Genomic DNA, 19,309 nt, shown 5'->3' on the forward strand with positions numbered 1-19,309 from the left:
GTCGGTGGGTTTGGAGGTTAGGGGGCTATAAGGCAGGCGGGCCCCAGCTGCGGCCGCTTTGATTTGGCCTGGGAGGTGAAAGCAGCGATTGAGACGCGAGGTTGTGCCAGTTATCTTAACCTCCCACACTTCAAAAGCTGGGCGAGAGCTTGTCCGACTCCTTCCCCTCCCTCCCTCCCTCCGTCCTGTAGAGGGAAAGGAATTGGGGGAGAGAGAAGGGGGGAGACTAAACCTTCGCTAGCCCTCTGAACAGAGGAGCGTTTCATTTCCTGCAAAAAAGTCCAGCCGGCATTCCTGAGCACTAATGTAGAGGGAGGAGGAGGAGGAGATGGAGGGAGGTGAGGGGAGAGGAGGGGTCAAGTTGCTCCTGAATCCCAGTGTTTGTGTCGGCTGGACCTTGTGAAGAGCTGGCCTGGTGCCCCCTACAACCAACCACCACGCCAGTACACACCCCTGCTGTTACCACCAACCTTTTTTTGAAACTCACGCGCACACACACACACACACACACGCACGCTCTTTTTGCCCGCAGCCCCTCAGGCCTCTTCCCCAGGCAGGAAGGCCAGAGCTTTTCATGTCTGTGGTGGGGGAAGGAAAAATGCTCCCCAGGAAACAGGGTGCAGTGCCGGGCGTGCGGGCCCGCTTTGAGATCCTGGGATGAAAAGAGAGAGGGCGGCGGAGGTAAATAAAAGCGACAGGGGCTCTCTCTTTCTCTCCGAGCGCTGTGCTTCTTTCAGTCTCTACTCTGTACAGCGCGGGTCAGCTCTCCTCAGGAAAGGTGGCCTCTGTCCTGTTCTCTTTTATCCACATGTGGTAAAGCAGTCTGCAGGGTGGTGGTGTGTGTGTGTGTGTGTGTGTTTCTGTGTGTTAAGACTTTTGAGTGTTAAGATGCAGCGAGCAGCAGGGCTCAGCTGACTCCTCTCCTACAAAAACACACTCTTGGCTTTGCCACAAGGGAAAAGCAAACTAATACCGTTTCTTTTCCTTTTTTTCGTCTTCACAAAACATCCATCTTTTTAGTCGCAGGAGGCATCCATCCACCTCTGTCTCTGCCTCTCCACTTTGATCACAGATTCTATTTGATGCTGCTCGGGTCTAAAATAACTCTCCTTGGCTTGTCAATAACTGAAGCTAACTCTGTTATGTTAGCTCAAGCTCGGATCACGAGAGGGAAAAGAACACTTTTGCAGCTTGACAAACAATTTCCCCGTCAGGGAAAGGGGCCAATTTCGTGAGCGTCCTGTGAAGTGGGTTGAGCAGTCAGGTAACATTTTTTACACCACAGCGTCAGTCTGCATCTGAACCACGTTGGCTCAGATAATTACCAACATGGATCCATGAACTCTGCCTGTTTTAACAAACTGGGTCAATGCGGTGATCCTCCTCTGTGGAGAGTATTTCCTTGCCTTGTTTTACCATCGCCCACCTGCAGCGGCAGCCTAAATGTCAACCAGAAGCTACACAATTGGGTGCTCGCCTTGAGAGAGTGAGAGAAGGAATGAGTCAGTCAGGGGAGGGCAAAGAAGAGCGTAGCACTGCCAGCTGGGTCACAGCAACCCCCATGTCAGGCGAGATCAAAGCCAGACCGGCCCACATCCTGCCACTGACCTATAACCCCTCTGTAGTTCAGCACTTTGGCTCAACACTGCCGCAAAAGGCTTTCATTCAATCAGCTGTGAAACTATGGAGAAAGAAATAATGATTGATGATGCGTATGGTAATGACAGGTAATTTGTCCCTCGCTGAACCGGGAGGCATGCCTGCGTGGTGAGACACGTTTGAGTCACTCTGAGTCATCTTGATACGTCTGGTTTTGGTTAATGTGACGTTTGTGACCAGTGTTTCGGTGTGAGTTACTGATGTGTTTCTAATTTTTTTTGCCTCCCTCACTGATGAATAAAAATAAGCTTTTTTTCTTTGTTATACAGATGCAGTTACTTCATACTTAGTATGCTTGATTGATGTGCTTTTCTTTTGTTCCCGTCTGTTTTTTTGTTTCTTCAGGAGGAAAACGGAACAGTTTCTCCACATGCAAAGCGAAGGCAGCAGCTACGGGCCCTCTGCTAGAGATGGAGGCCTGTTAGATTCCATGAAGACCCTTAAATCTCCAAACTGAAGCCTCCAGTTCTCAGAGGACCCCACATCCCCTTCCTCCCAGCCCCACCTAACCCCTACTCCCCTTTCCTCCAACACAGTCACATGCCACCACCACCACCACCAAAAACACTTCACTGTCTGACTCTACTCCCGTCCTGAAGGCGCCTGCTGTAGAGACACTGAACTGAACTGAACAAGACAATCATGATTAGTAGGAGCACCCTCACGCAACCACGTTTTCTCACCAAAATCAATTTGACGTCTGTGTTTTGTCAGTTTCCTTTTACAATCAGCTTTACCGCAATCCCAAGGCACTGCACTGAAAAACAGCAGCAATTTTGATGTGCGCACAAACGTCTCCACCGCACCGCCCCAAACACCTGTTTCCAAGTTACTGTAAGTTATTTGTCACCTCGGTTCCTTTTGTATAGTTCATTAGGCCGACATTTACTCCCCCAACACCTTCCTTCCTCCCCCTCCATTCTCTTTCTCTCCCTGGATATTTGAGACCATTTGGGGTTTCGCCCGACCGACCAAACACCTCTTTTTAGACTGCACTAAGGAAGCCGGAGGGATCTCATCTTGTCTACGAAACGTCCTCAAGACGCCATTTTAGTTTGTCGCTGACCAGTTGGTGCAAAAAAGGATCAACACTTTGATTTGCTTTTCATTTTAGACTGAATTTTATTTTGAATGCTTTTTTTGTATCTTGAACCCTTGTTTCAATTTCTCGGTGTATATTTTAGTGACTGTTTCTTTGTTTTTTTTTAAATATTGTTTTTTTTTATATAGTGGTATATATGAAAATAAGCTTTGGACACAGGAAAGCCATTTTTCTTGTTGAAGCGTCTTGCAGAAAATTGAAACTTTAAGGCTTCTTTTGATAACTATTTGTAACAAATAGTGACCTCGAGTCTTGCTCAGATGTAAAATAATGCTCAGTATGTGTACTTTTTAAAACTGTCAGGATATGTCAATTTTCTTGGTATTTTTGCAGGCAACATTAGGACAAAGGCGAGAGTGATAGCTCAGAGGCCTATATTTTATTGTTCTAAAACATGACAAATGAAGCAGATATATATATTTACCCCAGCACTTGGCAGTCTTTCTTTTATTGCAATGGACCTTTGTCTTTTCTCTCTGGTAGCTAATAGTGTGGTCTTTAGCCATGTTGTTTATTCCATGCAAGCATCTCTGTAACATTTTGATTTTAATGCTCTATTTTAGTATTACTTGATGAATTCCTTTTTTTATTATCATATTTTGGGTCACTGTCTTCTTGGTATAGCATTTTGCTTCCCAAGTGGTCATATTTGAACTGTTTCAACATGTTTTTTTTTTGTAAGAAAAATAAAAAGGCACCATTGGCTCATTTGATCACTTGTTTGGTGGAAAGACCAGAGCTGGAAGTGCCAGATGTAGCAGTCTGTGTGTCATCCTTGGAGATTATAATGTAAATATGCATAAGCGGTTGTGCAACGTATTGATGGTGTAAAGCAGGTAAAACACACGTATCATCTTTTTGGAAACTTTAAGCATATAAAACTGACAAGCAATCAAGACTCCAACAACACATGATGCTTGGGGCTACACATACACAGTATTGTTGTGACGATAATGAAAAACTCAGTAGAAAAACCTTTATCGGTTGGGGTACAAGTCCATTTAAGGGTGAGATCCATCTTTTTTTGTCTCTGAATGTTAAAAAAAAAAAATGTTAGCCTTACATTCTGTAAAAACTCGAAAGGTAACAATTGAATTTTTCAAGTAAACAACATTTTTGATTAAAAAGCCGAGATCAAAGGAAAAGTATTTATAGACAAATCTGAATTGTGCCTGGAGAATATCTTCATTTCAAGTAAAACAGCACCACCTTGTGTTCCTGCTGGGTTAACAGGACATTTTGAAGAGGATGAACATACCTCAGAGCAGGGGTGTCAAACTCAGTTCAGTCAGTCGCACACCTACACACCTTTATTACATGTGACTTTTTAAAAATAATTTTCCACTAAAGTCAAGCTATTGATGAACCAGGATTAGTCGTCCTCTGCCTTACAAACCATTCACAGTCTGAACTTTTATCAGTGCCTCGGCAGCAGGGTTCCACTAATAGTGTTTTCAAGTGCAGCTGCTGGTTGACACAATGTGTAATGTCTTTAAATTTCACCACAGAAAGTATTCTTTATTTCAGAGAGCTGTATTCTGCTCAGGGTGGAAAGCCTCAGATGCAGTATTTACATGAGTATCTACTCACTTTAAATTGCTCCTGAAAGTGCATTAATATTAATCTAAAGGGCTGGATTGGACCCTTTGGTGGGCGAGTTCTGGCCCCCAGGCCATATGTTTGACACCCCTGCCGTAAAGCATCACACAAATACTTTGTTCAGTGCATTCAAGTCCATTTTATTCATAAAGCTCTTGTAGAGACCTTTACACAATATTTAAGCTATAACTCAAGCATTTGTATTTGTTCAGATTCTGGATTTTCTAATGGGTGAGAAGGAAATAGAACTTTTCTGTAGAGAAACTATCAGATAGCAGAGTATCTTTTTTTTAATTTGGCTTAAAGGAGCAGTGTGTGAGATTTAGGGGGATTTTGTGGCATCTAGACTGCAACCAGCTGAAACCTTACCTGGTTAGAACTCCTTAAGCTTAAATTATTCAGAAGGTTTTTACCAGGAGCTGAATTATCTGCAGAGGTCTCTTCCTCTCAAGAACAGATAGACCAGGGCTCTCATTTATAAAACAGTGCGTTGTGCGTAGGATCCATATGAAAAATGTACGTACGGACAAAAAAATAAAAATGGTGCGCCAAAAAATATTCAACAACTTCTACATTCAGACTTCCACCTCACCATCTGCATCGCCAATTTTGTGTCTCCAAAATGTTGGTAAGCATGAGTCAATGTTTCTTCCATCAAGTCTGTTTTTATAGATCACAACTTTTGCGTGGGAAGTGGTGTATGCCTCTTTCATGCCTCATTTTGTGCTTATGCAATTTTCATAAATGAAACCCAAAGTGATTTAAATCAGAATGAAGCAGTTTCATGTTCAAAAATCAGTTAATGACACTGCTTGTCACATAGGGGCTGCTGACTACAGACCAACACAAAAATGTGAATGGCCCTATCTAGAGCCAGTGTTTGGTTTGTCCATTCTGGGCTACTGTAGAAACATGGGGTCGCAACATGGCGATCTCTGTGCACAGGGACCCACTCCCTACGTAGAAATACATAGCTCATTCTAGGGTAACAAAACCGGTGATAATAATTTTCAGATGACTATACAATAAAGGAAACATACTTATTACATTCAGTTTCTGCCAATATATCCCCCTCAATCATACACACTGTTCCTTTAAAATATGTCTGGAAGCGAGCTTTAAAAGACAGGTTCACCATATTTCAAGAGTCAGGTGCCACGATGAACATTGAGGTTTTTTTCTTGCTGTTGCTGATCCTTCTGTTCATACTGGCCATAAATATTTTCCTTAAATTGCTTTAAATGTAAGTGACTGGAAACAAAATTCAGTCCTTGTTTTGTGTAAGAATGTATCCAAAGTTTATATGAAGCTAATATGAGGCTTCATCTGTACAAAAGTCCCTCTTTGTGGTTCCCCCTGGACAGTGCTGCAGTGTGAAGAACAGCAACAAAAGGAGGGAATTTTAAACTAAAAGTACTAACTTTGGAAGATATCCACTTGATATGTGTGACTGGAACAGCAGAAGCCTCATATTAGCTTCAGATTAACCAACAGGTGGTGGTAATTTGCCAGCAAAGACAGGAAAGAGGACAAACTTCTTGCTTGTCAATGTAAACAACATAGGTTTGAACATTTGTTTCTTTAAATCAGTAAATGAAAGAAACAGGTTAAAGTCATGTTGATTTTATTTCTGTAGCACCAAATCATAACCAAAGTTATCTCAAGACACTTTTTGTAACTCAAAGGTCTAGACCAGGGGTCTGCAACCTTTGCCATTAAAAGAGCCATTTCTGACCAAGAATAATTTGAAAAAATCTGTGTGGAGCCGCAAAACATGTTTGAGCCTTATAATCAAGGTAAATAGCCTATTAAGTCTAAATTAGCGTATACTTATGGTCTAAATAAGCATTTGTTAATATGTTTTACCACAAGGTGGACACTGTGCAGGGCACTATTTATGATTATTTGGTACTTAAATTTTGCAGAGCTGGCAGTGAGAGCAAACAAATCTGTCCACGCACTACTACATTCTCTATTTTATTCAAATTACTTTTTTGGATTTAGCATCCATAGCTAACCAGCCACTGCTATCGAGGTTCAGCAACATTTGGATTCATAGAATGAATTTCCATAGAATTCTTTTCTCAAAGGCTCAAGGAGCCACTGGACAGGGGCTAAAGAGCCACATGTGGCTCCGGAACCACAGGTTGCATACCCCTGGTCTAGACCATACCCTTTGATTTACAGAGACCCAGTAATTAAACAATCTGTTACAGCTCAAGGATGCACACAATGCATGTAGGCAAGTACCACTGAATGCCTCAGGTCATATTTAAAGAACTCAAATTTAAGTCGTAGCTTTCATCTCAACAGTTATTGCTGTATGACAAATATTACTCTGACTGATGCAAGCAGATATGAGAGGCGTTCACATTTAATGTTCAAGGTCCAGTGTGCAGGATTTAGGAGCATGTATTGGCAGAAATGGAACATTCATAACTATGTTTTTATCAGTTTATAATCACTTGAAAATGTGTTTTTCGTTACCTTAGAACGAGCTGTGGAGCAGATCCTCTTCCACGCTTGGCACGTGGAAGTTTCAGTTCTTCAACCTCACCACTAGATGCCACTAAACCCTACACACTAGACCTTTATGTGTAAATATCACCCAGTCTATTTGTGAATATGCACAGCAGTTGACACCTTTTTACTCCTCCAAACAAAACAGACTCCACACATTTTAAAAAATCTATTCTCATCAAATTTAATCTCTTCACACACAATCAGATGTCATTCAGTGGATGCCAGTAAGAAAATGAACTGACAGACAAAATGTTATTACAGAAGGCACAGGCAATTTTTTTTATTTCTTGCCAGTCCTTTTCGGATGGCTTATATTCTGACGTTCTGACTAGAGGTCGACCGATTTATCTGATTTATCTGTGCTGATGGGAAGTTTAACAAACTATTGTTATTGGAGGAACTTGGCTGTGATAGTGGCCGACAGCTGCACAGCCACACAAGGACGTACATCACCAACTGGAGCAGAAGAGGGGAGGGTTGTGTATTATTCTTCATTTTACCATTAATTTACATAATTTTTTTTGGCTGGACCACAGCAGCAGGTCCAGCGTTATAGTGCAAGAGCCAAAGTGCGGGAGGCCAGTTTGCATTTTCCAGGATAGCAAAAGCATGACCCGTCCTACTCTTCCTCTAATTAGCTTGTACTCATTACCACCATTGGTTGGGTTGGTTCGATTTAGGCAAGAGCATTGGTACTGGTTGGGGTCAGAGTGCCAATGTCAGGGTAAGTCAATCAGAGACAGTTTAAGGCCGAGTACGGCAGATCATGCCTGACACAAATTTGTATTTATGCTTCCTCGCCTCCTCTCCCCCCCTGTGACCTGGAGATGGTTCCAATTCCTTAAATGCACCTCGAGGAGTCGAGGAGTCAAGGAGAAAGGAGAGAGGAGGCTTCTGAAGACGCTTCGAGAGAGGAAACACAGGTGTATCCTACACGGAAGTCTTTCATCAAGCGGCGTGACTACGGAACTCCCCAAGGGTCACAGTGAGGTATTTTTTGTTGTGTTATTTGGTGTAAAATGCAGCGCCTCCATATGATTCTTCATTTACCGAGTGTATTATCATGCTTAGATTGTAGTGTCATGTAAATGGATCTACAGATAATAAATATAACACTTACATGGTGAGATGCGGTGAAATGCTACGTCACCTTGTGTGTGATAAATCTGGCACTGTAGAATATATGGGATCATTTTATTGCAAAGTGTGGCGGCATCGCACAAAGCAGATGTTTGTTTGTTACTTTACCATAAAATGGACATTCTCACACAGCTACATGGTGTATTATTGTGCAGATAACAACAGTGCATGTTAATAAATCGCCCAAGTGATCAACAACTAAAACTGATTTGTACAAAATTAAAAGACTAAAAAGGATTCTTAAATCATGCTTAAAATCAACAACAGTAATAATACTACCAATAATAACTGGTAATGGTAAACAATTTAAATCTCAAAATTATTAAAGGTCTCCTGTATAAATATATATGCAAGAGTTTTATAGGCTTATGTTTAGTGCTACAATTATCCAGTTTCTCATGAAGTCAAAGACTGTTCATGTCCGACACTGTCAGATTTGTTCTGCAGGGGGAGTTGATGACATCGGCTTTTTCCTGCTCCAAACTATTATCTGTATTTAAAAATCCATCAGTCGACCTCTAGTTCAGACTAGTTTCACCTTGAAGCGTGTCCCTGCAAAACTAGCAACACTGCAAAACTGAATTACTTGTACTTGTAGAATCCTTCTCCTGTCTTTTTGCCCAATTTGCCCTCAGCAACCAACTTGTTGAGCACTTCACTCGGGGCAAAGAGCGGGTTAGTAGGATCCGCTGCAGACCAACCTAAAGATGTGCAAAAACAGAAAACAAATAGTATTTAACATTTAATATATTAGTTCATTCGGATACACTCTGTCTGTCCTTCCTTGCAGCAGTTTCATCTTATAAGACACTTTTAAATCAAAGTCACATCCAGTGAAGGAGGCAGAATTTAGATTCTTTACTTAAGTAAAAGTACAGTGCAAATACCACACTGTAAGTCCTAATTTGAAAATATCATCATCAGGAATGTAATAAACGTAGAAAAAGTCTCATATGACAGTTATACAATTACATCATCAGATTATCTTTACTCATGCATTAATGTAAAAGCAGCATTTTACTTGTGTTGTTCGTTGAGATGGAGATGACTCAAATTTTCTGTGTAGGACTGAAACTAATGATTATTTTCATTATGGATTAATCAACTGATAACTTTCTCTATTAACAGACTGATTGTTTGGTTTGTAAAAAATTCTGAAAATAGCGAGAAAAGCTGTCACAATCACCCCAAACGACACCTAAAACCATCAGTTCAAACCTCAACATTATTAAAAATAGATAATATCATTAAAATAAATTTGTGAAGCTGGAACCATGAAATGTTTTTGCATGAAAGATGACAAACGATTGTTGAAGTTGTCAAATAATCATAGTGCTTTAAAAAGTACAATGCATCCCTCTGACATGAAGTGGAGTCAAAGTTTTAAGAGGCATTAAAAGAAAAATCTCAAGCTACAAGTACCTCAAATTGTTTACTTAAGCAAAGTACCTGAGTAAATGCAGTTAGTTACCTTCCACCTCTGGTTATACCACACCCACTGTATGTTTTCCACATAGTTTCACTCACCATCTATGATGAACTTTGTGGTGTCTAGTCCTACATAGTCCGCGAGCTCAAAGGGCCCCATGGGATAACCAGCACCAAGTTTCATGGCGATATCAATGTCCTCCTTGGATCCATGACCTGAGGGAGAAACCAGTTTTTCAATTCAATATTTCAGTATTTTTACCTTCTTTTTTTTCAAATCACTATTTAATGCTGTTTGTAACCCAGTGTAGCTCAGAGAGTAGAGTGAGGTGTGTACAGCCAGGATATTTTCACATGTAACGCTTTGAACTAAAGGTCCAGTGTGTCGGATTTAGTGGCATCTAGCAGTGAGGTTTCAGAACTGAAACTTGTCCCATGTGCGAAACCTGTAAGAAAACTACGGTATCTAGAGCCAGTCTGTTTTGGACTACTACGGAAACAACATGGCGGACTCTGTGGAAGAGACTCCGTGGCATATGTAGATGTAACGTCTCATTTTAAGGCAACAAAAACTATTCTTATTTTCAGGTGATTAAAAACTAATGAAGACATAGTTACAATTATTATATCCAATTTATACCAATAGATGCCCCTAAATCCTACACACTGGATCTTTAAGGGTTCATTCAAGACCAGCCAAGACAGTTTGGGTGAGTTTTACTTTGTCCAATTTGAATGCAGTGTGATTTGGCTACAAGTTAGCCAAAAAGGTATTTAAGCTCCAGAAACTTGTATTAAAAGTTGTATGGTTGTAGTTGTTTAATAAGGAAAATGGGTGTAAGAATGTTTTCGTCTTCAAGTTTATTTTGTGTTTATGAGTAACTGTGCGTACGACAGAGCCAACGTTGGGAGAAATATCGGTAATAAATTCAATAGAGTACAACAGAGTGGAACAGTTTCCTGAATTGACATGTTTCACAAGGACTCACTGGTGACCCCATTGTGCCCCCAAGTTTGAAAAAAACAAACAAAACAAAAACAAAACAACACACAAAAGTGCCAGATACAACATGTTAAAGTGTGCTCCAGGGTGCCCTCCCTGTGAAGAAAATGTGATGCAGGCTGTCCTGCTACAAGCTGCAATACTTTCTACGTGCTGGTGCCATCTTTTCACCCCTATCCTAACCTCAGTCCTCCACCATGAGAACTTCTGCTAAAAAGACTAGTGTCTCTTTTACAGTCTTGATTGTGTTTGTCCTGTACAGAAGTTGACCTAACCTAACCTACTAACCTAAAAAGGAATTTTAATGGGTACTTACCTGCACACCTAAGAACAAGACAAGGGTAAATAGTTATAATAAATAGGTTTAACCTTGTAAATTAAAAGCTGTTAAGCTATAAAATACATAATTGAAACAGATGTGTTTCCTCTTAAAATCCCAAACAAACATGGTTACGGACACTTTATCATAGCTAACAATCACTTTTGACCTACCTCTCTCATACAACCGGACGGCCTCCAACATGTAGGGAACAAGCAGGCGGTTTACAATGAATCCTGGTGTATCCTGGATAAAGAGATGTTGGATGCTGATGAGTGGGCTGTTAAATTTATTTTTAAGACACTACAGCTTTAATGATATCAGAGAGCAAATCCCACCTTGCAGGACACCGGTGTTTTTCCGAGCACTTTGCTGAAGTTCAGGAGGGAATCGAAAGTCTCCTGGCTCGTTTGTGAGGTTGCAATGACCTGTGAGAGATTCATACCACATTAAAGTTCATTAACCTGCCTTAGTGTCCCTGGCATTACACAGGTGTGCTTTAGAGGTGTTAGCTAGTTTTCTTTCATCCCAGTGGACTGTTGCTGTGCCATGCAGACGCACTTTTACAATGATTTTTTACAGAAACACATTCTCTAGGAAGAATCTCCCTTTTAACTTCACAAACAAATAAATGACACTAACACAGTGATAGTTTTTGGGGGGGCCGTACCTCTACAAGCCTCATCATAGGGACCGGGTTGAAGAAGTGAAGGCCACCGAATCTATCCAGCCTGTTGGTGGAGCTGGCGATGTCAGTGATGGGAAGGGAGGATGTGTTGCTGGCAAAGATGGTGTGTCTAAAGCAAGTGCAAAAAAACACACAGTATAGAACTTTGTCTTGGATTTGGAAATTAACACACGTTCATTCTGTATTTCTAAATAACAGTTTTTATTCTAACACTTAAAGCTAATAAATGACACAGTGACAGGACAGCACTTACGCTGGTGCCAACTTGTCGAGCGCACCAAAAAGATCCTGTTTGATTTTTAGATTTTCTACAATGGCCTCTAACACAAGATCTGAGCCCTGAACTACAGATCCAGCGTCTGTGGAGGTCGACACGTTCTTCAGGACTTTCTGGATGAACTCCTCACCTGCCTGAAACAAACAAAAATACAATATCTCCCATTAACGACACAGAATTCAGCCTCTCACTATTGTTTTAATATATACTGGTGATCTACTGTGTCTCACCTCTGGCTTGTCAGCAAACTTCTTCTTGACCACTCTTTTAAGGCTCCCTTCAATTCCTTTGACAGCCTTTTTAAGGATGTCGTCGCTTGTGTCCACCAGCGTCACCGAGTGGCCAGTTGATGCAGCAACCTTTCAGAAAGAAATTAATTCAGGATAACTAGAAACACAGCCGTCAATGTCAATGATGTTGAGATGGGAAAAAATTCTAAGTGGGAACCTTAACAGCAAATGTGACCGGAAACCAGAGCTGTGTGCCAGTTCCATACTACTTTATAACTCTAAGCAGGCATCACGAGTGCAGTGTGTGTTCATAAGTTCACGCTGGAATAGCCGCAAAATTAAAAGATGCTCAAAAATTACAAAAAAAAAAAAAAAAAAAATGAACAGATTTCTGAGCGTGCTGTTGAAAAAAAAAATCGCTACTTGACACTGTGTGACAATACGATATTGCCACACAAAAATATCGCGATACTATACTGTATCGATTTTTCCCCCACCCCTATAGTCCAGTGTAAGCTTCTTATCCGCAGCATGTGATGGACAAAAACCTCAGATCCTTCTTCCTGCTGCTGTCACACTTAACAACCAACACTGCTCCCAATTGTCCACATATACCAAAACTGACAATCAATCATCACCCACATGCAATATCAGTATACTAATGCCTGCTTCACACTACACGACATTTCTGTCTATTCTGACAGTCACTATGTCACATTAGGTGATTGAAGTGTCATAAAATCGATGGTTCACACCAATTATCCCCAGTTGTCTTTCACAACGTGTGTGATGTCATCGGGTTATTCTTGTCCTATTTTTATTACTTTTACTATCATTTCAGTCACTGTGTCTGTTCATGTGCCAGCCGAAATGTTGTTGTAGTGATTTAAAAAAGTGCCAGCAGATGGCAGGAGCTACATTTGAAGCACCGTACGTAAACATTCAAGCTACTGTATCCTCCACCACCAAGTTCTTACAAATGTTTCACAATAAAAGCACATTTAGAAAATGAAGGGATTCTCTCAGCCAAGGTTATAAAGGGCTTTTAATTTGAAACTGATACAGGAAGTGTTGAGTTTGAAATGACGACGCAGAATAAAGAACGGACAGTCTGTAATGTAGTCTGTTTCAAATGAAGCTGGTAGCCTCTGCAGTTGTGGTGAGTAAAAGCCACTATTTTTTAATTTTCTTACCTTATGTCCGTCTCCATTATGAAGAAATTACATTGTTTGCTAGCTTGATGCTAATGGCAGAACTCAGCGGGATGATAAAATGCCTCTGCTGTTTCTGTGTTACTCTGTGTGATAACATCCCTAGAGGAAATATCTAAAAGGCTGTGGTGTTGTTGCCGCACAGTTGTCTACGGCAGCAGATCGCTCTGTGTCCCTACTGATCAAGGTGACGGCTGTGACGGGAGAAATCGTGAACGTCTGGCGAGAAACGGGCTGATATTGTGTAGTGTGAACAAGGCATAAGCTGTGCAACTGACACTTCCTATGTGCAATAATGTGAATTCAGCCATTAAGCCTGTCATGTTAGTTTGCTTTTTTTCTACCGTTTACTCGTTTTTATGCTTTGTGTTCTTTGCTGATGTTACTTATAATGCACTATCCCCTTTGCTGCAAAAAACTAAACAAACAAAAAAATGTTTTTATGGATAAATAAGGTGCCAGAGTGCATTAAAACACATCAATATAGAGCTTGTAGAGTGAAAACATTTTCCAGGAGAGGATTTCTGTGGACTGCCGACAGAGGTTCGGGCTGAGGCCCCCATGTCCTTAAATCCTAGAAACGCCCCTGAAACATCCTAATAACATTTGTGTTGTTACACCCTTATTGTTTCAGCTGTCACACTCTTATTACCAAAAACAGAAAATCAACATGCCACGTGGCTTATCTATCTCACAAGACTGTTGACTCTTTGCTCTGTCCATCCTGGTTATGTCAGAGTAATCAATTAAGGATTTGTAGCAGCAATGCAATAACATGTTTGGTGACTGGCTGTGTATAGAGCCCAACATGTACAGACTTATGTGTCCCACATCACCTGAGTTCACCCTGCAGTATGTGGGACACAGTTCAAAGCAAACAGCAGCTCGAGACCAAACATGGAAAAAGACACCTTGAGGCAAAATCTGTCTCCTGCAGTGCATCTGAGATCAGTGTCTTTTTTCCCCACCACAAGGAAAGAGGTGTGTAATGAATGACACCTGAAGTATTTCACAACACGTCTTCCTTATGGGATCAATGGCTGATTGTACTGTGAGACAAGGCACCCACTCACCATCACGGAAATGTACAACTTGTATTTTATAAGCTCATATGCTAACGTCATGGAGCAACATGCAGGTTGGACGACTTGTCCTCGACACAAGTGGGTTTTCAACCAAGTGTTTTCCTGTTCAACAAGAGCAAAGACTTCAAGAATGAAGACTGGCTGGTTGGTTTTGCAAATGTTGGTCCGGTTTACCGTCACAGCTCCGGTACAGCGCAGCTACTCCACTTAGCTTTAACGGAGCTACATGCTAGCTAAACGGCTAAACAGACACCAAACCCATAACTTCGCTCACCTGTGCGATTCCTGCACCCATCTGCCCGCTGCCGATGATCGTGACGTGCTTGATAGCAGCATGTCTGACCGCAGAAGACGACAAACTTCTGCAGATTTGGTGTGTAAAGAAAGCCATGACTCGCCTGTCACCTGCAGCAAGACTGAAACCCAATGACTGACTGAAACAGGCCCGGAGGGGGGGAAGGAAGGTCGGCGGTCACGTGACCAACCACGACCTTTCACACACTTAGCTGTCGTCATCATCATTATCACATATTAACTAACTTAAACTGCACAAAAAGCCTACGGAAGGGAATCCAAATATTCAGGAGTAACACCGGATGTTAAAATACATGCAAATCAAAGTCATGCATTTAAATTGGAAGAGTACAGAATTATTGTCAGCAAACTTTACTTTGTAAATCAAAGTATGACAACATTTGCATGTAAAATGGCCCCTGCCAGAGTTATAAAACTACTTCACCAGTAGTGGAAGAAGTACTCAGATCATTTACTTAAGTAAAAGCAGTATCAGCTACTGAAGTCTAAAAATACTCAATTACAAGCACTTAATTCTAAATATTACAAAAGTAACTATGGTCAGTTTTGGTCTAACACATATTTAGAGAAATGTATTGCTACAATAGCTTCAGTGATTTAACTCTGGTATAGTTGTTTCTATTACCATAGCACGATTGCTTTTTTGAAAGTACAGTAGTACCATTGCCAATAGTGGGATAGTTAGTGGGCTAAAACTGTACATTAGTAGTTGAGGTAGCACGTTGAAAGGCAGATAGTAAGTGTTTATGTTGTATTGACTTAAAAGTGGGGCGCACTGGTAGAATAACTGACTGACTGACAGAATGACACACTGACAGTTTCCATGATTATGTACAGCATACCATACCATGACTTAGTCATACCAAAAATTAGAAAAAAAACCCAACATTGGTCCACAGGGGGAGCCACAGCGATCGGTCGCATTTTAGCCATGTTTAAGCATTTTTCTGTTGTTATAGCGCCACCCAGTTGCCAATTAGAGTGAAATTTCTCCAGTCACCTTGAGGCGTTCTGTTCTACATATCTACCAAGTTTAGTAAAAATCGATATGGCGGTTAGGCCTAGATAAGAAATTAGCTCTCTAGCGCCCCCATTTTGTTTGCTGGGGTCAATAATGGAGGGGTCCCCTCAGATTATGTGTGGTCATATGCCTACAAAGTTGCGTGGTGATCGGTGAAACCCTTGAGATATTATACACCTTTATGTGATAAGCCACGCCCTCCGCAATATTCATTGCATTATAGAAGCTCAGTTTTAGTAAGTTTTTCAACTTTTGCCAAGAGGGAACTTTAGATATTGGTCCCTAGATTGTGTTCACCCAGTTTCATGCAGATCGCTCAAACTTCCTAGGAAGAGATCGATTTTAAGTGTTTTTCAAAAAATTCAAAATGGCGGAAAATCTATATAACCGGAAGTTATGGGTTCTTGAGGCAAATTTGTTCCTCATGAGGAGAGGCATCTCTGTGCAAAGTTTCATGTCTCTACGACATACGAGGCATGAAATATGCCCATTCAAAGTTTGCTATTTCAATCAGTTGCTATAGCTCCCCCTTTGGCCAATTGATGTAATATTGCTTCATTTGCATCCTCCCATGACCCTCTACCACTGTGCCAAATTTCACATGGATTGACCAAGTCAGTGAGGAGAAAAACGTGGGACACACACACACACACACACACACACACACACACCCACAGACAGAGTTTTCGTCATTATATAGTAAGATAAGATAATAAATGTATTCCAGATTTATTTTTATTTTATCTTTTTATTCTTTTCTTTTTGCTCTGCAGGCATGTACTTTCATGTCACGTGACTCATGACTATTGCTGTTTTTACCAAGTTAACAAACTCTTAAAAAAAACAAACAAAAAAAAAAAGTCACACTTTTACACGGTGTGGCACAACCCCAGTAACCTTAATTATATCTTACAACACTTTATAGGCAACATTTTATTAAAATTGGTAAAATGGGTATTTATTTGTTATTTCTATTAAAAGCTAATAATAATCAATATTAAATTCAAACTCAAGCAGGGTTAAATGTCCAAACTCTGGCTCAGGGACAAAGAAGATACATCACAAAGTCCACTTTCTATCTAATAAAAATAGTAACTGATTTATCATTGAATCTTTGTACGTACCTTTTGGTGTCAGCTTAGTGTGATAAAAATGAAAAAATGTTCTCTCAGTGACCCAAAGTCACAATACTTGAAGAGTTGCCTAACTACCCTTTATCAGCAAAATGTACTCAAAGCATCAAAGGTAAACACTCATTATGCAGACTGACTCCTTCCTCCACACTGTTTATTTATTCAAGCGATGAGTGGTTTACAGTGATTTTAGAACAGCTTGGGGGTGTTGTCAAACCCCCTTAGCTGTTAAAATCACTGTAAAGCCTGGCCTCAAGTGGCTCCCTGCTTTTAGAAACCTGTCAACGTTTCCAGCTCTTCAGATTCCAGGATGTCTCTTTTCTTGTCTGTCTCCCTCCCCTATCCTGACCATCTCTTTCAACCACTTATCCACACTTGGAGCAACTGTAAATCCTTATTCACAACAAAAGTAACATTTTTAAACGACTTTTTATCAGTGCAGTAATACTGTTGTTATGTGTTCACAGCTGTGTGCATATGGAGGATTTAACAATGGCTTCAACCGCAGTTGTAAAAAAAGTAACTCATAACTAGTAGCTAAGTGCCAAATAATTGTACTGCAGTAAAAGGTAAAATATTTCCCTCTGAACTGTACTGGAAAGTAGAAGTAAACTACAAGTACCTCAAATGTATTGCCTACAGGGATGAGGTCTGCAGACTGATAGAAAGGTGTTCAACTGACAACCTGGTGCTCAACATCACCAAAACAATTGAGATGATAGTCAGCTTCAGGAAACAACAAGGAACCTGCACTGTTAGACATCAGAGGAGACATAGTGGAGAGAGTGTCTTCCTTTAAATTCCTCTGCACACACATCTCCCAGGACCTCACATGGACTTTTAACACCACAGCCCTAGTGAAGAAGGAGCAGAAGTGGCTGTATTTTCTCAGGACACTGAAAAGAGCCGACCTGTCCCAGTAGCTGCTTCTGTCTTGCTATCACTCCTCCATTTAAAGCATTCTTATTTACAGCATGCTGGTGTGTTTGTCAGCTGCACTGCAACACACAGGAAAGCTCTTCAGAGAGTCCTAAAGTCAGCACAGCAAATTCCTGGCACTCAGTTGCCATAAGTAGAGGACAATGTCTTCATCGAGCCACAAACATTAGAGAATCATCACACGTAAGTCAGCACCTTTTCACCCTGCTGCCCTCTAGATGGCACTACAGGTCCCTAAAAGCTGCCACTTACTGATTCCTGCGACGCTTTTACCAAAGTGCCATTGAAGTATTAAACTGTTAAAAAACATGAGATAAGATATGTGCAGTATTATCATGGCTATGTGCAATATGTAGATCATACTTATTCTGCTTTAATACCCCGTTTTTATACTTATGTATTGTTTTTATACTTAAGTATACAGTCTTAAATGTGTCTCCTTGTCTGTGAAGTTCCTAATTTTGTATTTCAGTTGTGCAATTACAATAAAGGCACTGAGTGAATTTAGCACAACACTCCTAATGTGCATTCCACCCACTGCTAATAGCTCACTGAAATACAGCACTTATTTACTGAAGTACAAATACCTCATCACTTTGTTTAAGCACAGTAGTTAAGCAAATGTACTCTGTTACACTCTACCATGGGCTATTCTCTAACTATAGCTGTCAAATGAATGTCACGGATACACGCTGGACAGGTCGCCAGACTATCACAGGGCTGACACATGGAGACAGACAACCATTCACGCTCACATTCACACCTACGGTTGTATGATCCATAAGTCTCTAAAGCTAACCTGCATGTCTTTGGACTGTGGGAGGAAGCTGGAGTACCTGGAGGAGACTCATGCAGGCACCGGGAGAGCATGCAGGCTCCACCGGGGGGCTCCCCCACCCTGGGGTTCAAACCAGGAACCTGCTTGCTCTGAAGCAACAATGATAACCACTGCACCACCATGCAGCCTACTAAAATACGGCACTTATATATTAAAAAATTAAATACTATGTAGTGTTACAAACCCTGACTTAAAGAGGAAAGTTAGGTTGTTATAAAATTCTGGTCTTATTTATTTCAGCAGTCCTCTCTGGAGCTCGTGAATATCTGAGTCGGAACAATTAAATAATCACTTGAATGCTGTTAATTCTCTATTAGCAATCACATTTGGATGTTTTCATGAACTGTCAATCAGCTGTCGCAGAAGTCCCAGCTAGCAGTCAGTATCTTTTCCACCTTTGAGCTGATTTCTTTTACCAATAGGTTATATGTTTTGTTACAATCATAATACACTTCCTTAAATCAATTGATTGTAACTCTACACTGCACATCATGCACACACCCTAGACAAAATGCCAGAATGTCCCTAGCTGTTGTAAAATAAGCTTTGGGCTGCATGTCTTAAAAACTGTTTTTTCACAATGACAAATGACAAAAACAAAATGATTCTGATGTAGGATTAGTTTGTTCTTTCAGAATAAAAAGTGATTTAATGATAATATTCAAGTTTTCTATATTCATGATACACTGAGGTTATTATTATTAAGATAAACTCATTTTATTGACACAATGTCAGTGATCCATTTATCAAGTCAGTAAGGAAAATATATATTTATACTCTTGAAACTAAAATCTTTCCT

The 19,309-nt window shown here is 40.6% G+C and overlaps 2 protein-coding genes across 7 annotated transcripts in view; one reads left to right on the top strand and one right to left on the bottom strand.

Moving 5' to 3' along the window:
- The window catches only part of lef1 (lymphoid enhancer-binding factor 1), a 47,835-nt gene extending 44,314 nt beyond the window's left edge, over window positions 1–3,521 (top strand). For 3 of the 6 annotated variants that reach the window (XM_033624192.2, XM_078166238.1, XM_078166239.1), the window contains exon 11: window positions 2,005–3,521. Coding sequence is in view for 3 of the 6 variants with exons in the window: in XM_033624187.2 (XP_033480078.1) it covers window positions 2,005–2,084 (80 nt within the window). In the remaining 3 variants the exon portion in view is untranslated. The remainder of the gene's footprint in view (window positions 1–2,004) is intronic. The other 3 variants (XM_033624187.2, XM_078166236.1, XM_078166237.1) reach the window with 1 other exon arrangement.
- Window positions 3,522–7,048: 3,527 nt separating this feature from the next.
- hadh (hydroxyacyl-CoA dehydrogenase) lies at window positions 7,049–14,712 on the bottom strand. Its single transcript, XM_033624826.2, has 8 exons — window positions 14,539–14,712; window positions 11,969–12,097; window positions 11,715–11,872; window positions 11,444–11,570; window positions 11,112–11,201; window positions 10,947–11,019; window positions 9,551–9,667; window positions 7,049–8,724 (listed from the first exon to the last, which is right to left on the bottom strand). The coding sequence occupies exons 1-8, from the start codon at window positions 14,653–14,655 to the stop codon at window positions 8,606–8,608; spliced, it is 930 nt and encodes a 309-aa protein (XP_033480717.1). The 5' UTR covers window positions 14,656–14,712; the 3' UTR covers window positions 7,049–8,605.
- Window positions 14,713–19,309: the final 4,597 nt, after the last annotated feature.

Source organism: Epinephelus lanceolatus, chromosome 3, assembly GCF_041903045.1.
Source record: "Epinephelus lanceolatus isolate andai-2023 chromosome 3, ASM4190304v1, whole genome shotgun sequence".
Taxonomy (NCBI): Eukaryota; Metazoa; Chordata; class Actinopteri; order Perciformes; family Serranidae; genus Epinephelus; species Epinephelus lanceolatus.

Excerpts from the sequence above, each read along its gene's own strand:
- hadh (XM_033624826.2), bottom strand. The coding sequence starts at position 14,655 with ATGGCTTTCTTTACACACCAAATCTGCAGAAGTTTGTCGTCTTCTGCG. Across the intron at positions 11,873-11,968 it reads AGTTTGCTGACAAGCCAGAG|GCAGGTGAGGAGTTCATCCA; the intron begins GTGAGACACAGT and ends TGTTTGTTTCAG. Across the intron at positions 11,202-11,443 it reads CTATGATGAGGCTTGTAGAG|GTCATTGCAACCTCACAAAC; the intron begins GTACGGCCCCCC and ends AATCTCTCACAG.